At 39.9% G+C, this 13,459-nt stretch overlaps 1 protein-coding gene across 1 annotated transcript; it reads left to right on the top strand.

Annotated features, from left to right (window-relative positions):
• The first annotated feature begins 757 nt into the window (after positions 1–757).
• Positions 758–6,316, top strand: NPS (neuropeptide S). The gene is given in 3 exon segments (XM_050899436.1): positions 758–800; positions 3,684–3,778; positions 6,107–6,316. Coding segments are annotated over 3 exon segments (348 nt in total).
• Positions 6,317–13,459: the final 7,143 nt, after the last annotated feature.

The raw sequence follows: 13,459 nt of genomic DNA, 5'->3' as shown, positions 1-13,459 counted from the left end.
AGCAAACCATCCTGGCTCTTTGGTTTCTTCATGTTCTTGAAAGCAAGAAAAAATTTGAGCTCGGAGCAAAATATCCAGGCAGTTTTCTCCAAAAAAAGCCATGCTGAGGTTTCACTGTGAGCATCCTAGAGGGGAATAACAAGATTTAGCACCTTGCCTTTATCCAGACCACTAACCTGCTATGGTTTTACAATGTTTGGGGTTATACCAGTGGACCATGCAGACAGGTTTGGGTGTATTCTTTCATTTTTATTGTTTTGATCCCTTAGCAAAGGCACACAATGCCAGTTTAAGGACTTTAGATTTACTACTGTGATGGGGGAGGGAAATACCATGTTCTAAAGCTTGTAGGCCTATTAACCTTATTAAGTTGCAAGGCTCCATAGGCTTATCAGCAAGCTTTGTGTTGTGTTGCATATGTTTTTCGTGGGGAAACCAAACGAGAGCAGCAGCGAGGTGCAATACACTGTTCCTCTAACAAAGCAAGCAGGAGGGAAGAGGTGATGTTGTTGGCTTTGCAGGGAAGTGGAAGATATTGCTGCTAATTCATTCTCATAAAATGCAAATTTTATGGATGCTGGGAATTTTTATTATGGTTCTTAATGATTCTCATGACCTATGATACCTGCCAGTGAACCTTACCTGGGAGCAAAGCCTCAGACTGGGTGCTCTGCAGACGGAGCAGAAGACAGAAATGTCAATTGCCACTTGTTCTGTTAAACCCGACTCATCCAGACCTGAAGTGGGAATATCTTGAATGTATCTAAATCTCCGTATACACTTTATGCATGCAAATCACAGTTGTGGTGTGCTAAATTGCATCCTGAATAGCTAGAAAAAATAAACTCAAAGAGCTGAGAAGCAAATGTGAGAGCCCGAATCTTCGCTCTGTTCAGATAATACCACTTCTGTGTCTCTCAGAGCTGGGCAAACCCCTTGAGCCCCGTTCTGGGTCGGTGATGTCTCAATAACTCATACTCGCCTAACTGCCATCTGCATCTGCCTCGTGTGAAAGCAGTTTGTGGTTGCTCAGCTGGTCAAAGCCTTTGAAAAGGTGGAATCTGCTCTTGGATTTTGTGGGGAAAAAACCCAAACATTACTCGCCTGTCTCCTCTTAGTCAGGCCCTAAGGACCACAGTCTGTCATAGGTGACTTTTAGGCAGAATTGGAAACAGAGAGCAGGCTAAAGAATTTTGCTGAGAAAGATCTTACTGTGAGAATTTAGAATACGAGCATGAATGAAATACATGCAAACCCTCAGGTTAACCATTGTTTTCTTTGGAGTGTTCAGACTGGTTTTGCAAAGCGCTTGGGAGATTTGCCGCCGTGTGAGCCTCTTTCCCTTTCCCACCCCTGAGTGAAACATCCTTAATGAGCGTATTTGATCATCTTTTTGTCCTTCCTTAGAAAGTCACACAAGAGCTGTCTTCCCATGTTGTTTGAAGTTTCTGTAACCTGCTGCTTTGCTCCAGGCTCTGCAAAGCTTCATCCTGTCCAGGCCCACATGGCCATCTTGGCCTTGGGAGCTGCTTGGTGGCCTCGCTTGGTTGTCCTCTCACCACCTGCTCATGCTGAAGATACCTACAGAGGGTATCTGGGCACCTCTCATGTCCAAAGCTTGTGAGCTAGAAATGTGGCCAAATCCATTCTTTTAGAGGAATGAGATAAAGGTAAGCATAGGAGGTATTGACCAGGCACAATGGGAGGTCACCAGGGACTCAAACAACTCATGACTTAAAAAAACCTAAGTCAATAATGCATCAAAGGTTACCCGCAGAGTCTAAGGCACAAGCTCCAACGTTGCACCTAGAAATCCTGAACTTTAATCACAAGCCTATTCTTGTCTCTCGTCTTCCACAAATAATTTTGTGTGAAGGTTAATTTTGCATTAAAATGGAGTTAAACGAAATGCAGATACAATGAAAGTTGATGCTGAACTATGGTCAAGCAGAATCCAACCTGAAGTGCTTTTCGTTGCAGCAGAAACACGGGCTAATCCGCTTATCGTTTGGAGTTGGAGGTCCTGTACGAATCGGAATGGGATGTTCAATTCAAACGAAAGGATTTTCTCTCTGAATAAGAGGACACATACTGAATATGCAAATAGTCAAATGTTGTCTTGACAGTTTTTATAAACAGATTGCTTACTGTGGTGTTTAAATGAGGCTAATTTCATCTTATATTTCTGTAGTCCTGTTGGTCCTGAAGAATCCTGAAATGCTTTATCAGCAACTACAAACATGTACTTTTAAAAAGTAATTTAAGAGTCATTGGATTATATCAACCACTGACATGATCAGCACCACCATGTACAGTGATGATGAAAAAATATTCAATCACAATCTGAGATCAAATTATGATTTTTTTCTATAAAAAGTGTTAAGAGCTTTTAGATGCCACTGTATTTCTTCTGGCCTTACCTGAAGGTCTTACTGCTTTCTACCTCCTGGAATTAAATGCATCTACATCTGGGGACTGAATGTTCCAGTTAAAGTTGCCATAATTTATAACGGCTCAGGTCTCCTGGAAGATTCACACAGAGTTCCCTTCTGGAGCCCTTATATGTTGATTTTTCAGTGTAAACACTGAAGGAAATACATCGTTTGAGGCTGCTGAGTCACTGGCGTGCATGTCTAACACTGGGTGACTGTCAAAAAAAGACCCTTAGCGTTTTCATTTTAAGAAAAAAAAAAAGAATTTAATGTTTTTCAGCATTCCCTCGTCTGGGCAGTCTAACATTCGCAGACTTTGTCGGACTCTTACTGCTTTTGCAGTACTCTGTATAAATAAACCACAGGATCCCCTAAAATGTTGCGCTATTAAATTTGTTGCAGTAACAAATTATGCTCTTAGACATTAAACATTTGCTACATTGATGGGGATTAACAGAATTTATTAATCCTACGGAAGATTTGATTGAATAAACTTAACACATGCTAAGATATGTCTGCATACAAGAGAAGAAATTAATGTCCAAAGAACTTAAGTTCTAAGAAAAACACTTAAAATTGGGTGCATTAACAACTAAGCATGTAAAAAAAAGGGGGGGGGGGAGAAAAAGAAAAAGCTATATATATTGTTATGTATTGTTCTATGTATTGTAGCTGCTCTGAGTCTAATAAGGTTATTTGAGGAACTTTCTACTTAAAGTGCACTTTTACTGTTTTTCCTGTGCAGCCAGGCTTTACAAGGTCTTAATATGATATATTGGAAGTGGTTAAAAATTCTTGAAACGTATTTTTGAAATCTTTAGACCTTTGACCATATTTGCTATGATGATACAGACTTAACAGTAAACCCACTTGAGAGACATTTTAATGGAAGACTTTAAATGAAATCAATGGGTAGTTTCATAATGGCAGCTGAATGTGTCTTCTTGCCATTTTCCCATTTAACAAGAAGAAAAGGCCAAACAAGGACCAATTAGTCATAATAAAATCAGCTTTGATGACATTTTCACTCCTGAACTCTGGTATAAAATGGTCATCTAAGAAAGAACTGAAAGGATAAGTGAGGAATTTGGTAGTTTAACTGCATGTACATACATATACACTCCTGAGTAAAAAATGATCAGGTAAAGACACTGCGGATTACTTTGTATATGGAGAAAATATACCGTTTGTGTGTGTATGTGTATGCATGTAGTTTTGCTTTATTTTGTTTTAAATTTTAACTGATCTCAGTTTTTCTTTGAAGTCTATGCAGGTTAAACTTTGTTTTCATTCTTTGGATCTCAATGATATTCGTGTGCTCGGGTTACCCAGTTGTCCCTTCCATGGTAAGTCATGCTCCTTACTTACCTGAAGATGAGATGCTTCATTTCTTTTAAATAGCTATTTTATTTAAATTAATTTTTTTTTGGTTTGCTTGTTTCTTTGTTGTAGTTGGTTTTTATAAAATGAAAGAAGTTGCTTGTATTAAAGCTATTGGTTAAATATTATTACCTAATTTTCCTGGAGTATAGCTCAATTTTTGCTTTAGTTACTATTAAAATATGCAAGCCTCTAGAATAATCATGTGAGAAATCTATTGCATATTTAATTGAGAGTGTGGAGAGCTGAAATATTGTATGGAAGAGAGAAAAACATCAGTCTCTCCCTTTCATCTAAATTCCTTGTCTGTATCAAATAGGTACAATAAGATACATATATATTAATTTCACTTATTGCTAGCTAATTTATAAACCAATAAATTTTTTTGTCACTGTTAGTGTGTAGGTGAAGGAGAAATTCTTATATAAAGTTATGGAAAATTATTGCATAGAATCAGTAATACAAACTTGATTGGACTATGAAAGAAAGTCGAACAGCCTATAAAACCGAAGTGAACAGGTTACTTAAATAATGTTAATATCCTTTCAGTTGCTGATCTCGACCAGGTTACCGTGACAGATCACTGGTCAAACTATGCATACACCATTTAACACTTTGCCAATGTGGAATGAGATATTTTATTTCTAATGATGTTCAATTTCCCTGCTTCGGACAAAGTCTTCTTTAGACTCCCTGTTTCTTTATTGCTGTAAAATTGGCTCTAGAAGCCATGGTTCAGATTTCTTTGTTTCCTCTGATGTGTTTTGCATCATTATCTTTTCATTAAGGTGATCTGTCGCTAGCAGAAATGGTGGCTCCTTGTGCAGCTGTTTATTTTATTGATGTAAAGTTCCCCTTAGCCTTAATCTATCCATCGCCCGTTCCTCTGTATGTTTTACTTCTGTAAATGCTGAATCATCTTTCATTTCTGATCGCGGATAGTTTAGACACAGCTTGATCTGACTATCCACATTTCTTAATAGATCTCTTTATGGCAAAGATATAATAGGTAAAATGAGTTTAACTATTTCAATGAATATCTTGCATGTCAAAACAGCAGTCATTTATTCAGGGGTGTAAGTCCCTATATAGGTTGTGAGATGGCAGCTAAAAATTCAAAGAGGAATTTCTCTGTGTCTGTGTTTCTTGCAGAAAGTATTTCTTCTTGCTAGGGAGAAGCTTCAGTCTGGGGAAAAAACCACAGTCAGTGGCAAAAGACGGCTGTGTGGTTAGGGAGCTGCGTGCCTGCTCCGCTGCCTCAGACTCAGTGCATGCTCTTGCCTGCAGAAAGAATCATTAATCTACCTTTTAGACGCACAGAACAGAAAAAATGTAAAGTACTAAACAGTATTAATAAAAGTAATAGCATACTGAATTCAAACTAATCTTAGTGAAGCTAATGGCAATTCTGCCATCAGTTCCAGTGAAGGCAGGTGTTAACCCCGTGGCTTTGCATGCAACCATTTCCCAAGCAAGAATGCAATACAGACAGCTTTGGAAAGGCTGGCAGAGTATTTCTTTTAGATAGATAATCAACAAGCTGGTAAATGATGACACGATGAAAGATGCACGGAACAACTGTAGGCACGCCAGGAAATGTTTCCTTTTAAATTCAATGTTAATTTAAATGCAATTTAAATTTTAAAAAGTTTTTATGGAGTTTACGTTTTTATACTGTAAAGTGCAAGTAAAAGGAACCTGTGCATAAACCTATATGGATTTTAATCCAGACTTTTTAAAATTCCCATTACTATTTTGTCATTATTAAACTTAGTCATAACTACTACCATAACTAATCATAACTACTAGAAAGCTTCCTCCCCCAAATTTCTGCTTTACAGGTATTTTAATTTTCTCTTATCTGTCATTTAAATGACATGACTTCACACAAGTGATAACAAGATGTTGTTTCATTGTTAACTGAAAAAAATCTCATTTTACAGCAATAAACATGCATGCTACTCTAGGGAAACGGTGTTACATGTCACAACTAGTCAACATCATGGAAAACAATTCATTTCATACCGTAAACATAATTGTAACTTTATCAGTATTTTATACCAGAAATACCACAGTTAAGTTTTCTAGAAAGCTACGAAAAAATCTGACTTTGAATATGATGAATCCCTAGCAAATAACAGTTCATCCTTGTCATTCAAAGCATAAATTGATTTTGTGTTTCTACTTTGCTTTTTGTACTGAACAAGTCCTGGCAAATACACAAATCCGTAATTTTACCTTTTCTTATCTCTCCTTTTTTTTCTTTTCTTTTCTTTTTTTTTTTTTATCTTCAGAGCAGCAATCCTTTTTATTTGAATTGCCAGCTGTATGGAAAATCTGATTACTGCCTCGTCCTGCTGAATAACTGCTTAGCCAAGGTGGGCAGGAATGCAGAACTGGCTTTTTTAAAGCCTTACCTGGAGATGCCTTTCAATAAAAGGTCCTTTCGCAACGGTGTTGGATCAGGAATTAAAAAAACTTCCTTTCGAAGAGCAAAGTCATAAGCAAATGTTCAAAACCACAGTCCCGATTTTAGCATCTGATGTTTAACTTTGCGCTTAAAATCATTTTAATGCTTTTCTATGATAAAACCAACAGAGACAAATGTACCCATGTCTTCATCGTGTAAACAGATGTTTATTTCAAAGAGCACAAGCCAAGTGGAGCAGATGGGATTGCTCAGAAAGGGCTTTGTTTCTAAAGTTACAGTATCATAAAGTTTTGTATTGAAATGAATGTTTTCATTTGGTTAATTCCCCTTCTTTGTAAAGCTACAGATTTAATCAGCTTGCTCTTGATTAATACACAAATAGTCCTGTGCTTTGAATAGAAGTGTGCATGCAGTCTGTTGGGAGGACTGACGGTATTATTCCTGACATCCCTCCTCTCTGCCGTAGAGGCAAACCCACCGGCAAGGCAAGGCATGCCTGTACTTTCCTGTCGCAAATCACATTTACTTGAAGGCAACTGGTCTGGCAATTTTAATACAGGTTTAAAATACTCTTCATTTCAGATTTCCAAAGATATGAAGGGCCACTGGTGAAAGACAGAATCAGGCCCTACTTGTAACTTCTAGTTTCTTTTTAATATGGTTATTTAAAATGACTTTAGCAGGAAATAATCTCTTGAGATGTGTCATCTCATTTCCAGAAGAGTCCTGGGAAATCACTCTAAGGCAGGGTATCAGTGCAGCTCCCTTTGCCTCAATTAATTGACTTATGTAGGCAACACACATCTGATGAAATGTGCCAAATGTGGTTTCTGCTCGTCTGCTACAGTTGTGGCGCAGTAATTAACAATGGGTGGGTTCTTTTTTTAATTTCCTGTTAAAAAAAAAAAAAGAAAGAAAAGTCATTTGGTCTGAAAATACGTAAATGTGGTGTGTAGGAAAGGTCATCTGCCGAGTTACACATGTGTGAATTTTACCTTGTGGCTGTTTCCTCCAAATGCAGTGTAACAAGCTGTGACGTTGGCTTGAAAATGTTGCCAAGTGTCCATGCAATGTGTTTTGAATTCAAAGCTAAGATAATAATAAACCAGTATATGGATGCTTTCTAATATTTCCCTGTTAAATATCATAACCCAGGAGATCATTATCAAACCTAGAATAAGGTTGACTGGCATCATCACCTCTATGATGCCCATTCCTGTGTTTTGCACCCCTGAGCCCATGGAGAAAAGTGACTCGAGCACGGAGCTGTGCTAGTGTGATACTGGGTTTCTGGACTGCAGCTGGGTAATTTCTGGCCGATTCAAGGAGATCAAACACACTTCTGTCTGCGTTTTGTCCACGCTGAAATGTTTAAAGCATCGTATTTTTCAAAGCTGCTTAAACACTTAGACTCCTTTTGGGTACTGTTGTTGGTGTCTAGGTTGCTTAGCTCTTGCAGCTCTTAGTCAAGTGACACCTCGAGAGCTTTAATAATGTATAAGGAAAATGTTAGATAATCATTATTCTCATGCACTCTGTCTCGTGTAATGTCTGGATGGGAGGAAGCCCAGGCCAGCACACGTGGTGGCACGCAGGAGTTTCACTGCACTAGGGCATTCGCCCTGTTTCATTCTTGGCTGCTGTGATTTCAGCCACGGCAGATGTCCTGCAAATGCAATTTTCCAACTCAAACACTATCCAGCTCTGTCCGGAACTGCCCAAGAAGCAGTGTTCTAATGCCTTTGGCCATGTAAAACTGAAGACCTAGGAATGACTCCCGGCCTGTGACTGCTGAGCGTGCGGGTAAGCGCTGCTGGGAGGTACCAAACCGAAACACAGGTCCTGAGTGCAGGGTCCCAACGGTGGTGGTTTTCCCTTTTCAGCACTTCGGGAAAAAAAGTAATGCGGATTTAATTATGCCCTTGTGCAGGCATAATGTGTGTAGTCTGCATCTCTGCACGCTGTATTGAGTGAGGTGGAGGTGTTTTGTCGCAGTGCAGCTACCTGGAGTGGCTCCGTCCTGCTCCTTGCAGCTCACGTCACCACCCAACTTGTTTTTCAGGAAAGAAAAAAATGAAACAAGTCCAGACTTGTCTTTGTCTTGGGCTTTCACATCCATTTTAGTTAACTTTTTTCTACATAATCAAATATATTTCTGCCTTGGTAACCTATGATAAACAAGGTTGTCTGTAAGCCAACAGAGCTATACGTGCAGCTTTGAAAATCAGCCTCTTCCTTTTCATTTATTGTGCGGGTATATGACTAACTCGTTTAGTGTTTTGGCAATTGCCTTTGAGCAGGGTATGTTCAGGAGGGATGGAGAGCCGGTATCCTGCTCGCACAGACTTTCATCCCCTTTTTTTGAAAGTATGAGCTACAAGAAAAATAGCTTCTTGGCTACAGGAAAAAGCCCATTATTTATGATTTAGTCATTCCCTGACAAGCCACTCCACCTTGAGGGATCTGCATATACAAAAAAGATGGTGTAAGGAGGCCACCAAGAGCCATAAGTCTTGCACTCACCTAAATCACACTGAGCAAGGCTGGAAAATGTAGATTATCCAGCTGACTTACAGAAGTGGTTCTGTCACCCGAGGTCTGGTCTCGCCATCGCCACCCACTGAAAACTCACGGCACTTACGCTGCCTTTGACATGAAATGCTAAACTCTTTTCTGAACTTTAAAGGTGGCTTTATTTTGGAAAGAACAGAGAGTAACCTTAGTGATCTCTGTCAGAAAATAAGGATCTAAGGGTGCCATTGCTGAGCACATTAACTTTTGTGCTGACACAAACTGGAAACGTGACATAAGATGGTTTTCTTCAGTGCAAAGAGGACAATAGGAACGAGTATAGGAATGCTAGCCTACAGCATAATTCATGTGCTGCAATGAATTATATTCCTTTCTGGATAACAGGGATTCATTACTCTGTGAAAAGATATTTTGTTGACTGACTTCACTATTTTTCTTGGCTAACCTAAGAGAAAGAGAAGGGATAAACAAGTTTAGAGGGTGGGAAGAGTAACGCTTTGTCTAGGGATTGAGAAGCAAGTTGGGAAGCTGGGAATGCCTTGACCAGTCTCGGCCTTTGATAGTAATTCAGTCTGTGACCGTAGATGAGTCACTTCATTTCTACTCGATTTCTCCATCTGAAAAATAAGAAGCTATCTTCATGAAGCCATCTCGCATAAGCAGTGTCATGACTGATGGATTTGGGAAGCGTTTTGGAGGTGTTGGGACAGAGAAGGGTGGTCTCTGCAGCCGGCGCAGCGTCCTGGGGCTGGGAGAAAGGCATGAGCTCTGCTGCCCGGTCAGTGTGACCTCCAGCGTCACCTTCAGCATGGGACCAAGCATCCTAATGCCCGTGTTCATTTTCTAACCTCCAGGGAGCCCTGTGGATTTCACAGCCAAGCCAATTCCCAGGTTTACGAGCTGTTTCCAGCTGCATTGTCCATTACTCCAGCTACTGCCAAAAAGATGGGTGAGATGTTCATTCCCCGATGAGGCTGAGTGAGAGGCATCCTCTACACCTGCACTTTCAAAGTGCAGCTGCTATAGTTTATTCAATCTTGAGCTAGTAATACTACGTATTTCCTTCCTTTTTGCTCATGCATCCTTTGGTAAAACACATTAAAATACATTTAAAGGACCTGCAGAATCCCTGAATCCATAGGGATTTTTTTACCCTGCTTTGCTCTAACTTGTATCTACCTTTGGAGGCTTTGGACCTAAGTTTCTACTAATGAGTCCCTGTCTTTGGGCTGTGAGAGCCACCCTCGAGCACAGCAGTCACTATTTTTAGCAGCCAGCCTGTCCCGAGCCCTGGGGACGGGCTGCCGCTGCCCTGCGGCTGCAGGAGCCTGTGCCGCATCCCCGTCCCTGCCCCTGGAAGGGCACTTTGCAAAGGGCCGCGCACGTTATTGCACGTTGCCTGCTGCTCCTCTGCTCCCTAAAAATGATCTGTGCCTTTGAAGGAGGCAGCTGAGGTTCACCACTAGGTGAAAACGAAAAGAACAAATCCAATAAAATATGAACGCGTGAAACCTGCCTGAAGCCAGGAGGAGGAATTAACATTTTTTTTTCTTCTTCACAGATTATTGGCAAGAAAGGCAATTAAATAGCCTGATGTAATAGCATCTAATTTACTTGCGAGACTGAAAATTAGTTGTTGTAATGACATACCAATACTTTGTTTTCTGATTACCAAGCTTATATTGAAGTGTATATATATATATCACATTTAGATTTCCTAATTTGCTATTATTTGCCTGTAGATGGTAATTTATTGCCTTAAAATACTGAGGAAGAAAAGAAGAAGTCTCTTGATGCTTTTAGCTCTGGATGTAATTTTGACCTTAAGAAAGAACAAGACAGATATGAGAGAGTATATTAGATGTTATTATTACCGTAATAAAATACAGATAAAAATCATAGTGCAGAAAGACTCTAAGACAACTATTAAGCATTTGTCATATAAAGAAAATCAAAATTTAACTTATCAGATATTCTGGCACTTTAAAGATTCATCATGAAAAATTACTTCTAACAGTGAAGCGTTTATGCAATATGTCATTGATGAGCTGTCTGCTTAAATGTTTAAAGAGTTTGGGAAAAGATAAAAAAATGTCAAAGATATGCTTTTTCTTAGTCTGACAGAATGTTTCACTATATTTAAATTTATTTTTAATAGTGAAGCAGTATGGCATTACATTTTTTTAAGAAAACAAGCTGAGCTCATTGTCCTACCCTAACGTGCGATGGTTAGTGAGCATTACCAAACCGAGAATGTACCTTGTTGACTGAAAAAATGATACAGCTGTACATCAGACTTCACTCCGGTATTTGGTTTTAGAGCCAGGGGGAATTTTTCTGCCTTTGTGGTGACAGAAGAAAGACTTTTTCTTCTAATACCCTACTGGATTTGAAGTCATTGGGTTGATTATGCTTAAAATTAAGTATATCTTAAAAGCTTGATCAACTGAGACCTATCTTCTCAGAGACTTCGGTATGAACCTTTCAGAGGACATAAAAGGGCTCAGTGCGATAAGAAATGAGCTATCAAGTGCTGCTCTCGAGACATCATCCACAACCCATTGAAGGCAACAGAAAGCTACCGAGCGTCTTCAATGGGCTTTGGATCAGACGTTCAGCGTATTAAGAGTAAGAGTATTTTGTGTTCGCTTCTTACAGTCGGTCGAATGAATCCAGTGAATCTCTATGGCAACCCTTGAGCACCTCACAGCAGCTATGTGCGCTAATAGATTTTTCTTCTCAGAAAGCATCCTCATTGATTTTTGTGGTTTGTGCCTACTGTCTCTTTTAGCCCACCATATCTTAATTTGGGGACCACAGCATCGCTGGCATTTCGAAACCGCAGCCAAACGTTGGAGCTGGGAGCTCTGCGAGGAGCCCAGGCCACTGCGGTTGGCTCTGTGTCTTCATTAGCAGCCACTGCCTCGTAATTAGTAGCATGACACTTGGATGAACTGAAGGTCTACAAGGATGCGTGTGTAAATTTATTGTTAAACACAGAGATGTAAATACAGGAGTGAGCATTATTCTAGAGTGATTTCCTCTATTTTCTTTTTTTAAATAAAAAGTACACTAGCAAGTAGATGATGGTTATACACGTTGCAGAGTTTTGTTTACTTTGTTTTCAAGTAAAAATCATAAAGCAAATGAAAAGAACAAATGGATCTCAACTTGATTCAAAATAGAGGGGGAAAGGGAGAATATGTAGAAGTAAAAATGACCATTGGGGGGAAAAATCATTGCCTTTTCATGGTATTTGCTCTTCTTCACTGGCAATTTCATTGATAATCCTCGGCAGTGCTGTTTTAGAATATTCTTACAGTAAACAAAGACCTGGAGTCATGAAACATTTTGGCAGGAGCCTGCTTGATGGAGCTCCTTTTCCATGCCAGGGTCGTCACGCTTACGCCTAGCTGGGGTGTTTGATGGGTCTTTCTCAGCACGGTCTGCAACGCCCAGCCACGGGGTGTCTCCGAACGGTGCATCTCTGCGTGGGTTTGGAAAACCCATTGATACATCAGACGTACCAGCCAGAGCTCAGGCGACTGCGGTGGGAGGTTAGACATACAGTTCACATACAGACATCTCCTTTCGGGCTATAAATTTAGCTGTCTTAATTTTCAGCTGAGTCCCACTGTTTCTGTTATGATTTTCTTGAAGCCACTGAATGGCAGTTGTGGTAACATTCCCCACTATCTGGAAACGCGTCAGAGATACCACGTGTTCTCGGTTTGAAGTCGTAAGGGCTTTTGCTACACTTCTACGTATTTTGGATAAAAGAACCTGGCTTCTTGGACAGGCGTGCCTTGTGGTTTCCCCATGTTATGACAAGGGATATGTTTGACTCTGCTGGTCTGTTTGCTTTTTAGTGTTAGCCAGGTCTGCAAATTATTCCTTCCTGCTGGCGATGTGAATCTTGTTAGCTTCCTGGATGATGGGAGCAGCACAGTCACGAGCATATTTTCTGCTGCTCAGTGATGCCTGGCAAAGTGCATCCTGTGAAATGCCACTTCATTTCATGTTTCTCAGTTTCAAATTCATTTTCACATTCAAAATATGGCAAAATTATTGTTGCGCAAGACATCATGGCGTGTCAGGAAGGATGCTAAGTCATTCACTTAATTAGACAGCAATTGGTGCTGGCTGGAGTGCACCATAATGCGAAGAAGCAATGTGTAAGTCAAGGGAACAAGCTATTCGACTGCTCGTTATTCACTCAGTTTCATGGTTTGGCATCAGAAGTCATGCCGAGTGTGGGCTAGCCCTGAGTGCTGGACTCTGGCTGCTATCGCACTGTCTGCCCTCGAGATGTGCAAGAGAAGTACAAGTGCTACATTCCTATATCTTTTAATAAAATAGCACAACTGGAAGAAAACAAACTTTACTTAATACTCTATATTCTCTCTTATCTTTGGTTACTTTTGGTTATGTGATCTAATCATGTCCATTTATTAATGAGGTTCCCTACAGTCACTTGAGGCAATGTGGGAAGATTGACTGGAGGAGCTTACAGAGCAATTTAAGGCCAAATCCTGATTGCTGAACATAATGAAGTATGCTAACTGATGCATGGAGATCCTGTTGATTACTTTAAGCAACCTTAAATGAAAGAAGACAAATGACCCATGTGGGTGGAATTGATGTAATTGGTCTATGAAAAGATACTTATAAACCAAAAAAAAAT

This window comes from Gymnogyps californianus, chromosome 6 (genome assembly GCF_018139145.2).
Source record: "Gymnogyps californianus isolate 813 chromosome 6, ASM1813914v2, whole genome shotgun sequence".
Lineage (NCBI taxonomy): Eukaryota > Metazoa > Chordata > Aves > Accipitriformes > Cathartidae > Gymnogyps > Gymnogyps californianus.
Note: the sequence above shows the minus strand (reverse complement) of the source record. Positions and strands in the feature narration are given on the sequence as shown.